This window comes from Prunus persica, chromosome G1 (assembly GCF_000346465.2).
Source record: "Prunus persica cultivar Lovell chromosome G1, Prunus_persica_NCBIv2, whole genome shotgun sequence".
Lineage (NCBI taxonomy): Eukaryota > Viridiplantae > Streptophyta > Magnoliopsida > Rosales > Rosaceae > Prunus > Prunus persica.
Window position 1 is genome coordinate 29,766,649 of NC_034009.1, and position 21,072 is coordinate 29,787,720.

The following is a 21,072-nucleotide window of genomic DNA, read 5'->3' on the forward strand; positions in this document are numbered from 1 at the left end:
GTCATACTTGATACTACACCAAACAACTCAAGTTGCCCCACAAAAAAAAATAAAAAATAAAAAATTGTACAAACTCAAGCAATTAGTCACTGCATTTATGTTAGGTTAATGGAGAGGCTTTCGTTTGATTTGATATGTGTTAAATTGTGATTCACAGGAAGGATGAGTATCTCCTTATCGGTAAGGAAGTAAGTAGTATCATTTCTAATAGGAAAATACTTACTTCCTTACTAGATAAGTAGAAGATCCTACATTCCTACCAATAGCAATGTGACATGTGTGCAGAAGTTTTTCTTTTTGTGTTTTTGATGAATTATTTTTGTATATGTGTCAAACTATAATTAGTAAAAAGGAGGAGTATCTCCTTACTTGTAATGAGGCAAATAATATCATTTCTAATATGAAAATCTGCCTTATTTTGGGATTTCTAAGATAATAATAAGGGATCAAATGTACATCGAAATTGGCTTTAATAAACCCAATAACAAATTTTTTTATAACAAAAAGTCTTAACATTTCCTTTTCCCTCACATATATATATATATATATATATATATGCACCGACAAGACTGGAAGATTTGACTTGAACTTTCCAGTCACATCTTGAACATGTTGAAACTTGATATTATGTAAGATCCTAAGGTTCTAGAACTAGAACAAAGAGATCCTCCATATTGTTGGGCTGAGGGTTAACATTTAATTGTCTGTTGTATTTATGGAACCAACCTAATCATCTTCTGAAAGCACAAGGTCTGCAAAACAAAAGCACAACTGTGCAGCACAGGCTACAAAGTCTAGCCCTGCCATGCCACCAAAGTACAGGCCATGCAGGAGAGGAGGCTATACTGCTAGAGGCTACAACTCTAAATATTTGTGTAGTTCACTTTCAATGTATTAAAGTCATAACATTATTGGCATCTTTGCCTCCTTTAAAAAACAAAAAAGAACAATGAAAGGATCACACTTACCCATATTCCATTCAAGTCTTTTCCCACTGCTGGCAAAAATTCCCAGCATTTAAAGTTTGGTTAGGTTGCTCTGTTTAGCAAGAAACCAAAATGAATTCTGCTAGCTGTGTATTGGTTAGCAACTGGGCCAATCATATCTTCTTGTTTGATATGGTATAATTGTTATCGAAGTCACATGTACGGCAGAGCTATGGCCCAAAAAATTTGCCAATAGTTCCACTCAAACCAGAGTTAAAACATATCAGCAATTTCTGATGAAACAGAAATATATAAACTAGGCTGTCTGTGAGACCAGAAGTGAAGCTATATATTGAGTTCATGTTAAGAGACAAAAGCAAGAGTTACAAACAAGCAATAAAAATCAAGTTACAAGTGCTTCGAGAGGGGTTTATATTCTAGAGTAGTAAAAGGACCTATAGGAAACAAGTCAATAATACAACTATCATTAACTGGAGAAGCCCACTAAGCCACCAAATCCCATCAATGCCACTGCTTGAGAATCCCAACGAAGTGGTGAAATGGGAATTCTGATTTAAACTACCATTCACCAACTTTGTTTTTGAATTGGGTTCAAGCAATGTGACCTCTTGGTCTTGCTGGCATGGCTTTACCCCAAATGGTACATGGCCTGATGGCACCAATACACTCATAAAGCAGAGATTTGGGTTGTTCCAAGCACCAAAACGGCTCCCCATTTTATGATAAAACCGCTCAGAAAATTTCATCACCCCTGTCAGGTTGTTGCCATGTAGGTAGAGTGCACTAAGACACGGCAAAGTTGCAAGCTTTGGTAAGAGGTTGCCTGTGAGCTTGTTGTCACTTAGACCCAAGAATCTCAATCTCTTTAACTTTGATATTGACTCTGGAATCTCACCAGTTAAGCCTGTGCCAGAGAGCTCCAAAATGACCAAGTTCCGTATGTTTTGCCACTCTAGGCTGTTGAGCTCTCCACCTATAGGGTTGTTGGACAAGGCTATCTCTTCCAAGGAATGCATTTCTTGAAGTGATTTGCTCAACCCACCTGAAAAATTGTTGTTCCTAAAGTCCAAAAGGGTCAGTTGCTTTAGATTAGCAAGCTCTCCTGGCAGCTTCCCTTCCAATTGGTTGTTGCTCAAGTCAAGCTTTAAGAGCGAAGTCAAACTTCCCAGAGTCATTGGGAAAGGCCCAGAGAATGAGTTCCGACTTAAATCAAGGATCAACAGCCGATTCAATTCACCAAAACCATTAGGAATTGGACCTGTAAACCAGTTTCCAGCAAGAACTAGCCGCTTCAATTGGATTAAGTCACCAATATTTGTTGGTAATTCACCTGCTAATCCATTCTCCACTAGTACTAGTGATTTGAGCTTTCTGAGGCTGCCAAAGCTACTAGGAATTTGTCCAATGAGACCAGGATTCGATCGGAACTCTAGTGATTCTAAGCTACTAGCAAGTTTCCACCAGTTGTCTGTGGGGATTGGAACTGGATGTTTGTGGGGTAAGAGGAAGCAATTGAAAAGGGACAAAGATTTTAGGTGCTTCAAATCAAACAGTTGTGGCCTAAATTTTGCACTTGTGGAACAATTAAGCGAGTTGTCATGAATGGGTCCAATATTTAAGGAGGTCACATACCAAAGACCATCAAAGAGATCACAAGACACCCCCTGCAGAAGAAAATGAAAAATCATATCAAACTCAGGAAGCCCAAAACTTCAACTAACATACTTATGCTCATTTGATATTTACTGGTGGCTATGTATGAACTATAGCACTAACGTGCAATAACCAATGCATGAAACAGTAAAGAATACATGTAAAGTTGTGCAAAATAAATGTACCATATACAAATTATTGAAGTTTGTCTTTGAATTTCTTAATTTCTAGTCTTTTGAAGTACTATAAATATATGTTTCCGTAGCAAAATTCCAGATAATTTTAGTAAGGAATTCTTAATAAACCTTCAATCATGACAGAAAAACTGGGACTTGTTTTAACCTTATGTCAAGTACAAGGAGTAAAAACCAAAAAGGAACATAAAGCTTGTTACTTTGTCATTTGGTGATAAACCAGACAGTACAGAGTGGTGAGGGTAAAAAGGTGTACCTGTATAGGAGTCCACCCACAAGGATCAGGATAGAGGTCTGAGCCATTCCACTGTTTGCCCACAAAGCCTTGTATAGCAGAGTACAGAGCTTCTTGCTCTGTTTCCTCCATTGGAGCCAAATCATCATCTTCTTCTTCAGAGCACGAACCAGCCCAAAAGAACATACAGCTAACCAAAATGACAAGACTGATGGCTGTGTAACCCTTCATGGATGCTAATTAAAAGTCAAGAAAAATAGGAAATTTGACAGAAGAGAAGAAGAAACCAAAGTCAGAAAGCTAGCTTGAGTTGAATTCAAGGAAAAACTCCGGTCACTATATCCCATGCATTCTATCTATGAAATGAAACAAAGCAGAAGACTTTCTTTCTTTTGTTTGAACCATGTAGTTTAGGGGAAAAAAATGCAACAAGAGGAACCGACCCAAAAGAGAATGAATTAGACAATCATCGATGTGATATGATATTCATGAGAAATGGCAACATGGGTCCCTTTACATATATAGAAAATCAGAAGTGTTTGGGACCCAAGCAGAATGTAAGAAAGATCCAAAGCTACTTGAAGGAAAAAGGGAGAAGGGAAATTGCAGAAGCAGAAGCAAGAAGGCTAAGCTCTCTCTACCCCTTGTGTTTATGGAAAAGCTAAGAAAGTATATACAAGGGCACAGAGAGAGAGAGAGAGAGCAAGGACAGAGGATCTAAAGCGCAGTTCTCGAAGAGTGCCAAAGTAATAATAGCAGTGAACAATAATTAAGATCAGAAGAGAAGTAAGTAGGAACTTGAAAGTGAAAGCGAAAGATTGGATATTACGTTTTATTAGGCTCTGCTTTCAATCCCGTGATAGTCTTGTCAATCATTAATTAACAACTTTTAATTCAATGATATTTCCTTTTATCATCATTATGCTCATTAAAGATGTTTACTTTATAGACAGTTAAGAGTGTGCTAGTTGGAAGGGGGGTTGTTCTGTTAAGATTGTGAGATTAGTTATGGTAAAAGGGGATAAGGGTTTTATTAGGGTTTGCAGTGGGGATTGTGATAGGGGGATAGGGGACCATTTGCTCATGCAAAACAAAGGAGGTGCATGTAAATACATGCAAGACAAAAAGTTGGGTTTTTATCACTCCCTGCTTGGTTGTTCTCTAGGGCTGAGGTTTCTGGCTTTTGGGTTAATGAGTGTCTTCTGAAACATGGAGGAAAGAGACAAAACAGCATTGAATCTCTAAAAAGGATGGGGCAAACTGTATGGCTCCAAATGGGCTTTTAGGAACAGGCTTCAAGTTATATACTGTGCTGTTATGGCATATCTTGGATTGGAACCGTAGTTTTACCAATTGTTCCACCTATTTTCCTTTCCTAATGACCAAAAGAAAGAAAACAAAATCCTTCCTTTTCTAGTGTATATTTGTAGACACAAATTATAACCCTGCTTGGAAAGTCAACTCACATATCAACAGAATTTGGACAACAGTAATAATCCAGTGCAAAATCCTCTGCTTCTCTATATCTTATACCCACTGGATGAGAAAAAAGAAAAAAGAGGTCAATAAGCAGCTGTGAAAATAAATTATGGTACTTCGGAGCTTTTTTCACTTTTTTTTATTTACTTATGGGTTGCAGGTACTTTGGAGCTTTTGATGGAAGGACCACAGTGTCTCAGTAGTGGGCAGGGGATAGATGGAAGGCTAAGAAGGCATAGCCCACCCTCTACTTAATTGTTTGGCTTGTTGGCAGACCTAGTATAGCCTGATAAGTCATTTTCTTCACAAGCTTTTCTTTCTATAGAGGTCCCCGTTACGTTATTGTATGTGTGTTTGAGAGAGAGAAACTGTAGAACAGTAGAAAGATAGTTCGTGTGTTTTATTATTATTTTTAAATATATAAGTGATAGATTAATGTAAATATACGGGGAGAGGAATTCCAACTTATGCAAAGGGGAAAACTCACTATCCTGACCAACTTATCTAACCCATACTTGCGTCTCATTTGATGTTAATTTATCATTAATACACCCATTTAGTGACTCGGCTATTTAACTTGAGTGGTCATTCGGTAAACTTATAAATCACCAGTCTAGCATAACTATAATCCAGCATAATTATTTCAATTGAATTGCTCTGTGGTGAATTTATAATCGTAATCACTAAATCTTTATCAAATTGGACATCAATCTAAGTTCTAACATGGTAACTTTATAAGTCCTTGCCAATGAGTTCCCACCACAGTGGTGGTAGATTCCCCCTCCCCTCTATGGCATCCAGGATCGAACCCCAATGAGGTTGGAAACAAAAAAATCACTTTGCAAGTCCTTGATTCGAATCTTATCCAGTTTCATGCACCGAACGGGCTTAAAGTGGGACGGACATAAAAGAGCATACAAACGGGCAATAGATTGATAACTGTATCAAAATCGCACCATCAATTATACTTCCACATAATACAAATTAGCACGTACAACAGCTGGTATCTTCAGCCATGTCCTGGACATAAACATCTTCTGTCCCACAACCGAGAAAAAAGAAAAGAAAAAGAATCGCCATATTTTCACGGAACTACAAGGCAAATAAGGTGACAACAAAAAATGCTAGGAAATCCTGCCAACTGAAGCTAGTCATTACAGAGTTATTAAAATGACGTTGAAAGAGTATTTTTGCTCATCATGTTGTAAGGAAATTCCAAATCTTCTTTCTTATTGACGCCTCCCCAGGACGTTCCTCGTCATCGTAATCATCGTCGCTCTCACCAACTGTGTTGTTGCCACTACCAGACTCTGGTGTTCCATTATCTTCCCCACTCAACTCAGTATTTTCAACTGTTTTTGCTGCATCAGCAGCATTGCCATCAACAATGTCTTCTGGTGTGCTAAACTGTAGCACAACAAACATAAGTTACAAGGCCTTCTTCAGATGATTTCTGATAAAACCGTTACAAATAAGAAAAAACCATAAAGGTAAGGAGAGCCTTACCCTCACTACTCGCTCCTGTGAGAATTCCACACTTTTTGAAGTAGTGACCTGCATCAACTGTGCAGTCTGCCCAGTCTCACCAGCCATCCCCAATGATGAAACAGATTCCGGATTTGGTTCTGCACCACCACCTCCAGCTTCTTCCTTCCTTCTCTTTTTCAGGTCAGCTGCAGCCGGTGCTGCTGTGACTGAGCCTGCACTGATCAATGTTCATAGAAAACTTTAGAATAATCAAACATGATCTCATATGGCATATTACAGCATATAAAATGTCAACACGTCACGCAAGATCAAATTTTACTTAGTTTGGACTGTTTATGCCATACCAGGTCACATGTAAAACTGTACAAATCATGTCTTCCACAAAGATATTTCAGTAGTTTAATAAATGACAATCAAAGTTTTATCCATGTTTAACATTTCATCTTCATTTAATTCTTCCTATGTTTAAATCTTCTCAAATTATGATCGAAAAGACCCCAATTATCAGAAAAAACCAAATTTATTTTCCACACCATTAACAATTTAGAAACAAACTTATTTATTAACAATAAACCTAGTGATTTTTTTTTTGCTCCAGTACCAATAATTTCAGAATGACGGTTAGTAACATGTCATTCCAGGACCAACTGAATATGGTCAAGATGTAATTTGGCCTGGACAACATGGTGTATAGCTGGTACAATTAGTTATTCTGGGATCTAACGAACATTTATTTATATATTAGCTAAGAAGACCTAGACAAATAAAGTGGTTGGTAATCCATAACAAAAACAGGCCCCCTTATACGGGTCAAAAAATAGATATTCGTAAACCCTAAAAGAAAAAAGAAACAAACGGATTACCATGATAGGACTAAGCACAAATTCGACACGTCAAATCAGGACTTGGTGTAAAACCAATAATCCAAAAACTTAAAAATCGATTAGAAAGAAGGGTCCAACCATTTATATAAACATAATACTGAAAGCAAAAGGATATACCAAGAGTTCAACCAGACCACATAAACCAATCCGGAATGTGTCTAAATAGATATAGTGTATATTATACACAGTAGAGATACCACATCCTCAACCCAAGTTGGTCCAAATATTATGATCATGCCACAGAAACTGCTAACACTATTTTGTAATTTACTTCCAGATTAGCTGCCACTTTCATACAGACATTAAGGAACTTACGTCTTGCGATGTCTGAGATTATATCGCTGCTCTCCAGGTGCTTGCACAGAGGAAGCAATAGATTGTCGCCTCTTCCTGCGCCCACCAGCTGTTGTGACACTACCAGAACGTCCTTCGCTATCACAATCATCCTGCTCACTTTCTGTAATCCTAGAGCTCTGAGCACGCCTTCGTTTCCTTCCAATGCTAGTATTTGCTTTCTCAACAAAACTGGAATCACCCCGACTTTCCTCATGAATGTTACTACTATCATTTGGCAGCATACTTGCATTTGATGGTTCTTCCAGAGTATCTCGTAGAAAAATCTTGGCCTCTTCAACCGTTGCCTTCACTGTGCGTGTTCTTGACAGTCTGGACTTGCGTCCCCGACCTGGTTTACACTGATAACTCTTTAGCTCTGATTGCTCAGAATCATCTGGAACATCTTTCACCTTACTGTCAATGAAGCTATGATCATCAATTGATGGAGCATACCCATCATCCACTTCTTTAGTAGTGTTATCAGATGGTAGCGGTTGAGAAATTGCGTCATTAGGCATCCTAAAAGATGGCTCAGGCTCATCTTCATGACCGATATGCCCTCTTGCTCCCTCATTAACCTTCATAGTTGATAGTGGTGGCAATTCCGTAGACACTGCATCAGTAATATGCTCCATTTTTTTAATTGGAGAAACTTTAGAAACCATTGACTTGCATTTGCGGAGCAAAGATGTTCCCCATCCTGATTCTGGGTATTCCAAATCAGGAGCAGATAAATCAGCCTGAGAGTTCTTTAAAAATTCGTCACTGAGCCTCGGCAGAGAAACAGCCTCAATATGGTGGTACATTCCGGGTACTTGGAGATCAGAAAGTACAAACTCCCTTGTCATTTCTCCACAGTCCTTGCAACTTTTAATCTTCTCAACAAAAGCAAGGAAGCGACCTCTTTCCTCAATAAGCTGTTCCCTCTGGTGCTTGATCTTCTTGCTAAGCATAGCAAGCTGATCAATGTCTTTGCGCATTTCAAGTTGGTTTACTTCCACCTGTTTCTTGTTCAGTGCAAGCTCTTCCCTTTCCTTTTCCATTCTATACTTTTCAGATCTTAATTCTTCGCTTTTCTTTTCAGCAACTTCCTTCAAAAAATTGATATTAGTATATTCTCTATCCTTCTCCTCCTCAAATGCTCTCTCCATTTCCTGTAGGTGCTTCTCCATTTCCTGCTGCCTATTCTGCATATCAACCTCAAGTTCTCTTTTTTGAGACTCAAAATCTTGCACCATTTGACTATGCTGAAATTGGGCCTTTTCAGCTATGGCAAACTGCTCATTCCTCATCTTAGCCGCAAATGATTCTTTCTCTAGATTGAGATTGTCTAGCTCCCTCTTTATGTAATCTTGCATTGCATGTTTCTCTTCTTTCAACCTTTCTTCTTCTGTGCCTTGTAATTTTTCCAATTTTTCTTTCTCTTCAACAATTTTCTCTAGCCCTCTGCTAATTTCAGCTTTTCTCTCATCCAAATTTTCCCACTCTTCCTCAAACTTTTCCCTCTGCTGCTTCAAATCTTCAGCTTCCTTCGAAAGTAACTCATTCTGAAGTCTATATGTCTTTATTTCCTGCTGCAGTTCTGACTGCAAACGGAGGTGTTCTGACCTCTCTTCCTGAGTAATTACCAGCTTCTCTCTCTCTTCACGAATTTGAAGCTCCAGTTGAACATTTTCATCCTTTATCTTCTGAATTTCTTCTTTAAGATTCTGAAAACTCTCTAAATCAGCAAGTACTTGTTGCCTTTCCACCTCTAACATTTCCTCATTAACTTTGATGGTTTTCTCGTTCTCCTTCAAATTTTTTGACTTTGTTTCAAGTTCCTTATTTTTCTCCTTCAGCCTCTCTGATTTCTCATGCAATGCTTGCTCTTGCTTTAACAACTTCTCTTCCCTGTGGTTGATTTTCAATTCCTTCTGTTCCACCACTTCTACCTTGCCACTCAGTTCCTTGTCAAGAGATTTCCTCCTTTCTTCCATTTCCAACTCGAACTCCTGCATTTTCGTATTGCAAAGGGCCCTTTGCTTGTCAAGCACCTGTTCAATCTCCGCCTGTAACAAACCATAGATATACAAGGTGTCAGACTTCTAGACAAATTGTATAAAAATAAACACTCAAGCCCTTCTAAACCACAAAATTGCACCACGTCAATTTTTGCACTCCAATTTCTTTTTCTGTTCATTTCCTTTGAGACTTAAAAGCAAAGGAGTTGGGAATCACATTTTCTCGTGAACTTAGTTTTTCCTCCAATTCATGTAATTCCTTCTCCTTCAACTCCCAGATCTTTCCCACAGAATCAGCTTCCTGCGACCAGATAAACATAACAGGAAAGTAATGAACAAAACTGCAATTGTACTTGTTGAGAAAAAGAAAAAACTCATCTAGACAAAAGACGCACCTTTTCCTTTGATACTAAGTCAGCTAGCCGTTTATTCACATCAGCTTTCTTTTCTTTCAGTATAGTGTTTGAAAGTTCAATTTTCTTTTGCACCTCATCAAGCTCTTTCTCCTTTTGCTTCATTATTAAATCATTTTCATTTGCTTTTTCCTCTTTCTCATTCAGAATTCTCCGAAGCTTGCATAGCCTCTCTTCCCCTTCTTGTAGCTTCCTCTCCCATTCTTGCAAGTCTTCCCTTTGTTTGTAAAAAGTTTTCTTATGTGCCTCTCTCCTGATAAAGAACAAGTCAGGTTTAATTTTAAAAGTCAAAAGCTCCAAAAGAAATTAAATAGTATGATTGGTAACACAATGATTCTCAAAAATACAAAAATAAAAAATAAAAAATAAAAACATAGACCATAATGATTGCAAGCATAGTGCACACTCTGTATTAACATATGTGGAATGAGTGCCTGAAATAAATTTAATTGAGACAGTGTAAACTGACTAACTCATAAGTGACAAGATGTCTCACATTCAACAAAAGGGCAGAGCAACTATGTATGTTAGGAACGTCATATCCTAAATGCTAGAATCGTGGGCATAAAGCACAGCTATATATGTTAGGAACGTTCATATCCAAAATGCAAGTATCATGGGCATAATGCATACTCTGCACTTAAGGAAAGGTGCTCCCTTCGAAGCACACTTTCACGTGCCTCCACCTCTTGCAATCTCATCTCCAACTCTGTACTCTTTCTGTTGACCTCAGCAATGTTGGCTTCAGCAGCAAGAAACTTTGCATCTGTCTCCAAAGATTTTTCTTCAATTCCGACAACTAATGAATTTGCATCAGCCAACTTTGCCTCAGACTTGAGCTTTATTTGGGCGTGCTCCTCATGCATTTCACGCAAAGCTTTCTCCAGCTGCAGTGAATGAAACACATCCATATCAATAATTCTAACCCAAACAAAAAATTGCATACAAATTGACTAACAAAAAGTGGCAAGAAAGTGCATCTTGACACACAAGTACCATAAAAGTCCGGTAAATTGAACATATAAAATTGTATAAGTGCATCTTGACATACCTCGGCTACACACTGCTTCTCAGCAACCAATACTTTCCTCAAATTCTCTTCCCGCTTCTCAACTTCAGATATTGAAATTAAGTGTGCAGACTGTTCTCTTTTAAGAATCTCCTGAGTTTCAGCCAAAGCTTCCCCCAATTCTTCATGCTTTAAAGCCCACTCTTTCTTCTCAATCAGGAGAAGCCCCATGTTATACTGGTAATCATAAAGCTGCCCAACAACAAATACTTCGTGAGATATTAGAAAGCTAAAAAATTTGCTAAAATATAAAAATTCAGTGCAAGACTTGTTTTGTACTGGTAATCAAAAAAGCACGCATGCCCACAATCTTGCAAAGGATTTTAAAAAACACATTATCAAAATAACCCAGTGAGTATAACCGAATTAACCAAACAAAAGCTTGTGGCTAACCTCTTTTTGCAGCTTAGAGACCTTGTCGGCGAGCGCTTGGCGGTCCTTGCGCTCCATAGCCGCCTCGTTTAGCAATCCAACCTCCTTAAACCTCCTCCAATCGTCCATATCGCCCGTGTCAAAATCCGGAATCGTTTTGGGTCCACTTTCGCTCAGCGAACCCAATGGCGGCGGCGGACCGTCCACAAACGCCACCGCTTTACCCTTCCCAGCGGTCCTAGGGTTCGAAACGACGGCGCCGCTCCTCGGCGTCAGTGATTGGGCATTTAACGCCTTCCTCTGGGGCGTGAACATCATTATTGTCACGACAAAACCCTAATTCTGTTCCCAAAATACTCGCAGAATTGGGTTCATAAAAGGATAAAATATTGCAGACTAAAAATTGTGGATTTGGTTAGAACCCTTTCTTGAAGACGAAGAGGAAAGAAAAGAGGCGTGTTTGAGAGATAACGGGAAGAAAACACGACGTTATTTTTATGCGGCTTCAGATCCTGAATGAACGGTCTGGATCTAAAACTGATGACGCTCCGTTTTAAATTTTAAGGGTATTTCTGTCATTAAGATTTTAATTTGAAATTAATCTTATCGCTATATGGAAAATAACTTCTATTTCTAAGGTTTTTAACTGTAGACGTTCTTGAACTTTGCCTCGAGTTGCAATTGAGTTTCCCAACTTTTCTTTGAGGCAATTATATCTTTTAACTCGACAAATAGTTTTAATTGGGTCTTGGGAGCAGATCAGATGTCCTCAAATTGGTGTCCCCTCCACGTTCCCTCTCTAATTTACTGACACGTATCAATTAACATAATAGGGAGTTAACTTTGTTAACTTTTTTATTTGACAATTTAAAAAAATTTAAATATTTTAAATATTTAAAACTGCACAAATATCCAAGCGAGCTAGCAAGCGTCTTCTCCTCTTCTCCAATTGCAACATCAATTCCTTCTTTGCAAAATCTAGCCATACCATTCTCCTCCCTCATAATCTATGCATCTTCTCCACCATCAACTCTCAAACGCTTGCAAAACCCAGTTCTCCTCCCTCCTAATCTCTGTTAGGAAATTTCAGAGAAGAAAACCAATCCCAGCCACAGGAATCAATCTTTATCTCGATTAAATTAATTGTTATAGTAATCAATCCCAGCCATAGGAATCAACCTTTTGATTTCATAGGAATCAAACCCAGCATAGTAATCAATCCCTGTCTCGATTAAATTAATTGTTATAGTAATTGTATGGGCTTTTTCGTTCCAGCAGCTACTGCGGGTCTGGGCTGCCGTAAAGAACCGAATGAGAGAAAATTGTCCCTAAGTCTGAGTTCAAGAATTAGGCCCGGAGAATGCTTCGAAATGATAGCTGAGCCTTAGGAAGCACCTTGGTTACCTTCACCAGCAAAACTAACAGTCGCTTATAGGTAGATTCTTAGCTTAGCATGAGAAGTTTGTGGCATGTGAGCAAAACCATCATGAGTTTAGTGTAAACAAAGAGAAGGCTGTGAATTCCTATGAGAAACAGGGGTTTTAAGACAAAAGGGAATGGATTCTAAGAGGGTTTGTTGAAGAGGGAGAGAGATGGGGTTATGATGGGTGTGTTGAGTAGTTTCCGGCAACTCGACGAAAATTCTGTCAAGCTTTGGAACAGTTTACCAAAATGAAAAATGGGGAGAGATGGAAGGATGAGACTCGAAATTGCAGAGGTTTCAGAGGTGAGAGATAAAGTTTGCTTGCCAGATGTGTGTGTTGAGATGATGGGTAGGAAATGCCTCTTTTTATAGGCGCTGGAAGCTCCTTCTTCCCAAAAAATCCTAGTGGTTTCTATCCAATTTGTCCAAGTCTTTCCTCTCCTTTCTCTTTTCTTCCTTTAACTCATCCTATTTGGTGAAATTCTCTCTACCCAGTCGCACAAAAATAGGGTTTGGGTAGCTCTAGGCTTTTCCCACAGCTGTTCCAGTGAGGGAATCCCATTTTCAGCCATCTTTCTTCCTTCTTTTCTCCCCTCTTCCATGGCTAGATCTGATGGGGGGAAAGAAATGGGTATTTACACTGGTTTGAAGAGTGCCTTGGCTCCTAGCAACCTACGGTGCTAATATCCCCTGGTACTTTGCATGTTCCACCTTGGGGTTCGTTCTTAGTCCATGTGCTGGAACCTCCCAGCAACTCACTGACATAACACTTTGGCTTTCATCGTGGTTCACGTTTCCAGCTAAGTGCTGGAGACTATGAATATTTTCTTGGTTGCTTGGGTTTTTGCTAAAGTGATTGGTTAGCCTACCAAAGGAATGGGCTTAAATGATGTGCTATTTTTATTTATGGTGATGGGCTAATTTTTCCTAAAGTATTGGGCTTTTTTTCTCTAGAGTATTGAGCTTTTTTCTCTCTTTTATGCTTACCCACATATTTGGGCTCAAGAAATGGACTTGAGTTTTGGGGCTCCCAAGCAGCCGAAAACTTCCATTTCTCGACTTATCAATGGGGCCTCATGAAAGCTCGTTACCATCCATACCACAACCCACTCAAGTAAGCCCCAGGCATTTGTGTGGCTTGGGCCCACTTAAGCTTGTAGCTTGGTTGAATGTGAAATAATGATTTCTTGCTTGGCATGGCATATCGATTGGCGTGCTTTAATTTATCGTCTTTGGACATGATGCTTGGCGGGGTAACTAGCATGGGCTTGTAAAGTCGATGCCTTTTATAGGCCCATTTAAATTCTTAGTGTGCTGGATGACATATTTATTTGGTGTGGCATGTAGTCGTGGCTTGTGCAAGCGTGCATGAGGAATTTCGCGTGTTCTGAGCCGGGTCTTTTCTTAATAAGGTGTCGCACTAGGCCGGGAATTTATTTGGGCCCAACCCTGGATTTTTTGGGCCTTAACAGTAATCAATACAAGTCATACGAATCAACCTTTTGATTTCAGTGAAAATGATTAAAAAAATATACTATTTAAATACATTGTCTCTTTCTCTCTTCTTTTCTCTCTCACTGCCCCTTCTCTGAATTTGGTCCCATATTGTACTGAGAAGTGGCTGCTCTTGGTATATTTTTTGTTCTGGTAATCGTTGTTGCCGATCTGATCTAACCCAATTAGAATTGAATGGAATTTGGACTAGTTTATTCTAAGAAACACTATTTCCAGTACCCACAACGAGAAAGAAGAGGAAAAGATGACTAAATTCAAGGGAGGGGCAGTGAGAGAGAGAAATATGGGGAGAGAGATAGAGACAAAAAAAAGAGGATGCTTCGCTGGTGGTGAAGTGAAGAGGCTCTGGGGCCGATGGGGAGGTATGGGTGGGTTGTGGTTGTTGGTGGCTTGTTTGTTATTTATATTTTAGTTTTTAGTTTTTATGATTTTTTTAAATTTTATTAACTTAACAATGTTAAGTTGGAGTTAAGTAAGTAGACACTTGTTAAGAAATTAATGGGGGAACATGAAGGGACATGGAAAATGGGGACAACAGATCCTCTGGTCCTACCGTTCAATTCTGTCAATTTGTCCCTCAAAATGAAGGGGTAAAAGCTTCCTTTCGGGTTCTTAATCCATTATCGACCCCAACAACCCCAACTCCATCTTCAGATCCTTATCCACTGCCCACAAAATTGCAAACCTGGTTATGAGAATGAGTTTTTCAAATACAAAAGCCATTCAAGCCATGACTTTAATGAACTCCAAGTTTTTCAATCCCGAAGATCAAGTTCAAGCTCAAGTTCATCATCATCTTCAAACAGACAATGACCAAGAAAAGCCTGGGATGAATTGTAGAGAAATTAAAGCCAATAATACAAACAAACTCAAGGATATGTAGCCACAATTCGACTTTTAGGAAGGATTAAGTGACATGAAACGCCCTAAATTCCTCGGAACCCGGGACGAATCCTGTGGAAACTTCAACATCACACCGATGCCGGGCCCACTTCTATTACTATATCCTCTTTTGACAAAATTAAGAAAAAAGGGCACGAGACTTTGCCGAAATTTTGACAGAGTCTCCCCTGAAAAATGGACATTTCCCAAATTTTCTCAACATTTAAAACACATTTAATATCACCAACTAGCACCATGAACAAGATAATTTCATACAGTTTACAAAGATGGCCTCTGACCCCACAATCATACCCTATTACGGGTAAGAACAAAGGAATTCTAAAGACTGAGACCAAGATCAAACTCTCATCCCAGCGGGTTTCGAACTCAACAAGACCACAAACAGCTTTGATCCACGGCTACTTGGTAAAACCCAAATAAAATCGATCAATCAAGTCTCGTTCTCAAACGAGCTTAAGGACTATTGACAAAGTCGAAACCAAACTCGTCCAAAGAGCAAAAGAAGTGAGACTAGGTCCAAACGACTAAATTAAAGTTCCAGAATTATCTTTAGTTCGCGGCTGCACCTGGGTGAGACCCCAAGCTACCTACGTATCCTTTATGAGGTATCAAGCCACACGTAGTTCTTCCATCCAAAATCCCGATTTATAGCAATACAAAATAGTAAATTCTAGAATTTACCCCTTTCCATTTTCTTTAAATCACATAATACCAAAAATAATCCTTTTTAAACATTAATCTTTCCCCAATATTCTCCATGTTACTTTACCGCACGCCGAAGAGTCCAATGCCACGCGTAGTAAGGTAACAGTAACCCAAGTATACAGATCCTCTATCACACGCCGGATAATCCAACGCCGCGTGTGATGAGCTAATAACATAATCATAATGTCTCACACACCGGAATATTCCAACGCCACGTGTGAGACCAGATAATCACATATTCTTCCCATAAGCCGAAAAATTCCAACGTCACGTATGGGAAGTGTCTTACACGTCGGAATATTCCAACTCCACATGTGAGACCAGATAATCACATATTCTTCCCATACGCTGAAAAATTTCTAACGCCACGTATGGGAAGTGTCTCACACTCCGGAATATTCCAACGCCATGTGTGAGACCAGATAATCATATATTCTTCCCATATGCCAGAAAATTTTCAATGCCACGTATGAGAAGTGTCTCATACGCCGGAATATTCCAACGCCACGTGTGAGACCAGATAATCATATATTTTTCTCATATGCCGGAAAATTTCCAACACCATATATGGAAAGTCTAGTAACTGGGGGATGGTACTTAACAAAGTGTAACTACATAATTTTCAAAATAGTCAACATTATTTATTAAACCAAATTCACAATTAAATAATACTAATACAAATATATTTAAATTTCCTAAATTTTCATTCAAACTATATTTCATGCATATTCATTCAATTCTGAAAATAAGCACGTTTTAAAACAAAATACAAGATTTTCTGTAAGATACTATAAAACAAATTCATAATCCCAACATAATTAGGACAACCCCAATAACGGTGAAGACTCGCTTACATGGTCGTTCTAGTACTTCTTGAAAGGTAAAACTACTTCGGAAGACTTACGGTTGACCGAGTGGTTTAACTAACCAAACTTGGTCAATCGGGCCCACGACCTCCGATTTCCGATCCGAAGTTTCCTATGGGTTCCACAAGGTTTAGAAAACACATCCCGCAAGTCTGGTCTGACTCGGACGGTCGGATCACTCACGATTGCACGATCGGACGATTATTGCGAAAGCCAAACTTTAAGTCATTGAATCAAAACATATGGGTCTCCGATTTTCAATCCACAAAATCCTAAACGATCCTAGAAGTGCCTAGATCAACATACCTTAATTTGGACCCGATCCAACTGTCCGAACATATCGAACTCAAAAATCGCACAATAGGCGAAATCCGTTCAAGACGCTAACGATAACCAAATTGAAATCCGAGCACACCTACATACTCGTGATAACTGAGGGATCGCACTGGGACACAATGCCCCTCTACTATAGTACCCACGCGCTGGCAGCGTGGGTGTCGAAAGCGATAACGATCACCAGAAAATTCTCAAAATTAAGGGCCCAACTTCCTACCCTAGGTTCAGATAATCAATTGGAGCCACTTTTGTTCTTGGACCTTTCAATTCCAAAAGTATTTTTATTATTAATATTAATAATATTATTAGTATTATGGTGATGAAATTTGAAAAGAATGGGAGGGGCATGTGCTTTGTATTTTTACGTGGGTAAAGATGGATCCACTTGTACTTCACCATTCATACTCAATGTTGCAGTATGACCACCTGTGTCGCTTTCCTGGGTTTCTTGCCTTTTGAACGTGTAAGTCAATTAATATAATATGAAGAAAAATTCAAGCTACCCAATACTTTCTAGAGAAAGAGAACAATTTTACCAAAACTCAGCTATAAATTTTAAATCAAAAGTTAAAACAACCAAGCGATCAACAGCCAAGAGTACAAAAAAAAAACAAACAAAAAAACAATCAACAAAGGGAAGATAATAAGATCATTACAGCGAAACAATCAACAAGTCTTTCCATCAGCTTCCACGTAGATTTCAAAGAGGTAGGCTCGTCAATGTTCTACATCTTTAAAAGAGAAAAGTAATCTGGCAATATGATGTAGAAGAGTTTGCATTTTTCTAAAACTTAATTTAAAGAGTAGTGAGGTGTGTGGGGTGTGTGTATAGATGTACTAGGGTTAAGCATTAAGTTGGATGACCTTTTTTTGTCTTTTTACACAATAATAAAACTTATAGCTTAATGATTTAAATATTGGAGTGAACTAAGAGAAGTGTGGGGTTTAAATAGAAAATCTCAAAAATAACTCACGCAATATTCTCAATTTGTATTACCAGACACGTTTTCATTGTTTTTATTTTCAAATCCTAAAAATGAAAATTGATGTTCGGGGTAGGTCAAACTTTGAATCCAAAATCAACTCACCTGGCTAGAAATTTCTCAAATCCTACCCAACCATCAGCTAGAGCATGGAAAATAGTCGAAAATCCATACCTTACTCGACTAAATTGGTGGCCGGAAGAGAGAGATTGATGCCGTGAAGTTTCTGTCAAAACCAGTGCGATTCAGAGCTCTTTCCGACGGAATCCGACGGTTCCAGGGGCGGGGCTGGTCGGGAAAGGAAGGGGGAGAAGTGGTGGTGTGATCCAGCCTGGTCCCGTGGCCAGCCGTGTGCTGTGGAAGTAGCTATGGTGATTAGTGGTGGCGGTTGTGCAAAACGAAGGGGGAGGGGCGCGATCCGGAGAGAGATAAGAGGAAGGAAAAATATGGATTTTAAAAATCCAATTTCACCAAATTACAATTTTGCCCCTCAATGTATTTTGATCGTATTTTCCTCGTTATAACTCCGATTCGAGCATACTACATGTCTACGGACTCATTTCGATGCAATCTACACAACGGTACAGTTGAAACAACCAAATTCCTTCATAGTCAAAAAGTCAACTTTAGACCTAATGAAATATTCTAGGGGTAAAATAGTCTTTTCTCAATAAATTAATAATTAAAAATGAATTAAGGTTTGGGTCGTTACATTAAGCCATCAGAGGCAAAACCCCAAAACTTATAAACCCCCAAGCCCAACGCCACTATACAACCACCCTCGTCCCCACCCGAGATCCACCCCAGCCTCCCCTAAGACCCATCTAGATCCTCTCTCTCTCTCTCTCTCTCTCAATTCAAAATTTGAAAAAGAAAACAAAAATTCAAACACTTTGCATCTTGGGGGGATTGGGTTGCGGGTGGGTTCTGGGTTCTGCGGGTTGAGAGATGAGGGGTGGGTTGTAGGTTGGGTTGGGATCTGTATTTTGAGGGGATGGGATAAGGAGGATGGGGGAATGGGTTGTGGGAGAGAGGGACAGACAGAGAGAGAGAGAGAGAGCTGAGAGAGAGCGAAAGAGAGAGAGATAGGAATTTGGATTTGGATTTTTTATCTTTAAGTTTATTTATTATTTAATTATTTATTCACTTTTTTCAATTTTTTCAATTTTTAAAATTTAAAATATTTTAATTGAGATGGACGGTTTTAGCCTTCAACTTAATGGCCAAATTGACAGAATGACTCAATTGGAACATATAAGATAGTTGGATGACCTAATTGCCTAAAAAAAAAAAGTTCGGGGACCTAATTGCAACTCGAGGTAAAGTTCAGGGACATCTACAGTTAAAAATCCATATTTCTATACATATATGAGTTTAGGTTGGGAGTTTCCAACTTGAGATATTTTTTAGTGTTGGGAAGAGAAGTACGACTGGTTATCGGATAGGGTTCGTCATGTCCGGCTCTAAATTTTTGGGTTTGGGCCAGGCTCAGATCAGTTGTTGTCGGATTTTAAAATGTTTCGACTCAGGTCGAAATTTGAAAGGAATAAGCAAAAGCCCACTTATAGAGTCGGGCCTAAGTGGGCTTTCTGGGCCGGGTTGGGTCACCCACTAGCCGCCCATTGCCTTCCCCCCCCTTTCTTTATATTGCATTGTCTTATTTCTATTCCAAACATTTAAGTAAGGGCATGTTTACGTATCAGTAATGGATATTGGAGGAAATGGAATGATTTCCATTCCTGACTTCCCTTGTGTTTACTTGCAATCAGGAATGAAAAAATAAGTGGGCTCCACCTCAAAATCAGTAATCACACCCCCTCATAACAAAGTATCAGATCAACTAGGGGGGAGTAGTCGATACGATTCCCATTCCTGTTCTCTTACTAATTTCCAAAAATACCATTACCACTTTACCATAATTCCAAAACACCCCAAACCCTTAAAATAAAAAAAATAAAAAAAACTCATGCCAAGAAGTTCCAAGATGCTCCAACTCAAAAAACAAAAAACAAAAAACTCATTTCCAAGAAGTTCCATGTATTTAATGTATGAAGATTATGTAGGTTATTATTATTTGATTGTTTACTAGTTAAGTAGATGAAAGATATATATTTATTGGAGTTTATTTTTTCATTTGAAATTGGCTCTAGACAAAGGTGTTATTAACATTATCATTGAACTAGGCTCTTGCTGTTCATCTTGTTCAGCATATTGATTCCTCATGTTTGCACCGCCTTACTGATTTACTGATTTGCTGCATGATTAGTTTGGTCTCCTTAGCCAATTTGAGAATTATATATGTGTTGTGGTGAAAATGTGCAGGGTATTTTAGTAATCAATTAATTTGGATTCTGATTCATGAAAATTAGTAAACAATAACAATAGGAATCAACCGCATTCCTTTGCTAATTCCATATGTTTAGTAAATAGCTTAATAAGAATGATTATTCCTATACCGATTCAGTAGTTCTCCGATTATTAAATTATTAAATTCCTTACTTTCTCCATTACTGATACGTAAACATGCCTTAAATGTCTTGTTTTTTGACTTTGATTTTCTAGTATTTTTAATTAAATCCAAATGAGATATACTTCCTTATTTACATTGTAAACTTAAATGAAATAATATAAAAATAAATTAAAGTAAAAGACAATACATTTACTTAAATGTTTAAAATGTAAATTAGGCAATATAAGGCAAATGAGCGGGCTGGGCCATGAATGGGCCTCGTCGGGTCGGGTTAGAGGTTTCAAATCATAAGCCCAAATTCTACCAAAACTTAGAACGGGCTCAACGAATAGGCCTAACCATCAGACAAGGTTTAACTTTGGCCCATCAAACCTTGAGCTATCCACTTAAATCCGCGAAACGCGGGCCAAATGATACTCCTTACTGATGGATGAGTTTTTAACTTGAAAGATATCACCAACGATAATATCTTCCACATTGAGTTTTTTTTTTTGGTCAAAATCTTAGATGAGTTTTTACATTGCATCTACATAAAAAATCAATTGTAAAAAAAAAACACGCAAACACATATAACTATTTTTATGCTTTAGAATAAGAAACTTTAAAAGTTGACTAGTTTACTTTATAAAATACTGAATATAAAAATAAAATCAATGAAAAAATATTCTTTGTACATGCATTTTGTGTGTATAACCAAAAAATTAAAAGTTATAATGATATGTTTGCTTTCATGGAACTAATTATTAGAATTATTTTGATGCATGACTTCTAATAAACATATGAGTATTCAAATTATTT

At 38.4% G+C, this 21,072-nt stretch overlaps 2 protein-coding genes across 3 annotated transcripts; both read right to left on the minus strand.

Moving 5' to 3' along the window:
• Positions 1,257 to 3,749, minus strand: LOC18790622 (piriformospora indica-insensitive protein 2). Its single transcript, XM_020562302.1, has 2 exons — positions 3,051 to 3,749; positions 1,257 to 2,611 (listed from the first exon to the last, which is right to left on the minus strand). The coding sequence occupies exons 1-2, from the start codon at positions 3,258 to 3,260 to the stop codon at positions 1,382 to 1,384; spliced, it is 1,440 nt and encodes a 479-aa protein (XP_020417891.1). The 5' UTR covers positions 3,261 to 3,749; the 3' UTR covers positions 1,257 to 1,381.
• On the minus strand, positions 5,424 to 11,537 carry LOC18793579 (protein CROWDED NUCLEI 2). 2 transcript variants are annotated; one of them, XM_007227017.2, is made up of 8 exons: positions 11,095 to 11,537; positions 10,684 to 10,893; positions 10,266 to 10,519; positions 9,615 to 9,885; positions 9,437 to 9,520; positions 7,196 to 9,267; positions 6,015 to 6,213; positions 5,424 to 5,915 (listed from the first exon to the last, which is right to left on the minus strand). In XM_007227017.2, the coding sequence occupies exons 1-8, from the start codon at positions 11,389 to 11,391 to the stop codon at positions 5,706 to 5,708; spliced, it is 3,597 nt and encodes a 1,198-aa protein (XP_007227079.1). In that variant the 5' UTR covers positions 11,392 to 11,537; the 3' UTR covers positions 5,424 to 5,705. The 2 variants fall into 2 exon arrangements, with proteins under 2 accessions (XP_007227079.1, XP_020421248.1); XM_020565659.1 differs by lacking the exon at positions 5,424 to 5,915 and having other exon boundaries at positions 6,073 to 6,208; positions 11,095 to 11,536.

Excerpts from the sequence above, each read along its gene's own strand:
- LOC18790622 (XM_020562302.1), bottom strand. The coding sequence starts at position 3,260 with ATGAAGGGTTACACAGCCATCAGTCTTGTCATTTTGGTTAGCTGTATG. Across the intron at positions 2,612-3,050 it reads GTGGGTGGACTCCTATACAG|GGGGTGTCTTGTGATCTCTT; the intron begins GTACACCTTTTT and ends TTTCTTCTGCAG.
- LOC18793579 (XM_007227017.2), bottom strand. The coding sequence starts at position 11,391 with ATGATGTTCACGCCCCAGAGGAAGGCGTTAAATGCCCAATCACTGACG. Across the intron at positions 10,894-11,094 it reads TCTCTAAGCTGCAAAAAGAG|CTTTATGATTACCAGTATAA; the intron begins GTTAGCCACAAG and ends GTTGTTGGGCAG. Across the intron at positions 9,268-9,436 it reads AACTAAGTTCACGAGAAAAT|GCGGAGATTGAACAGGTGCT; the intron begins GTGATTCCCAAC and ends GGTTTGTTACAG.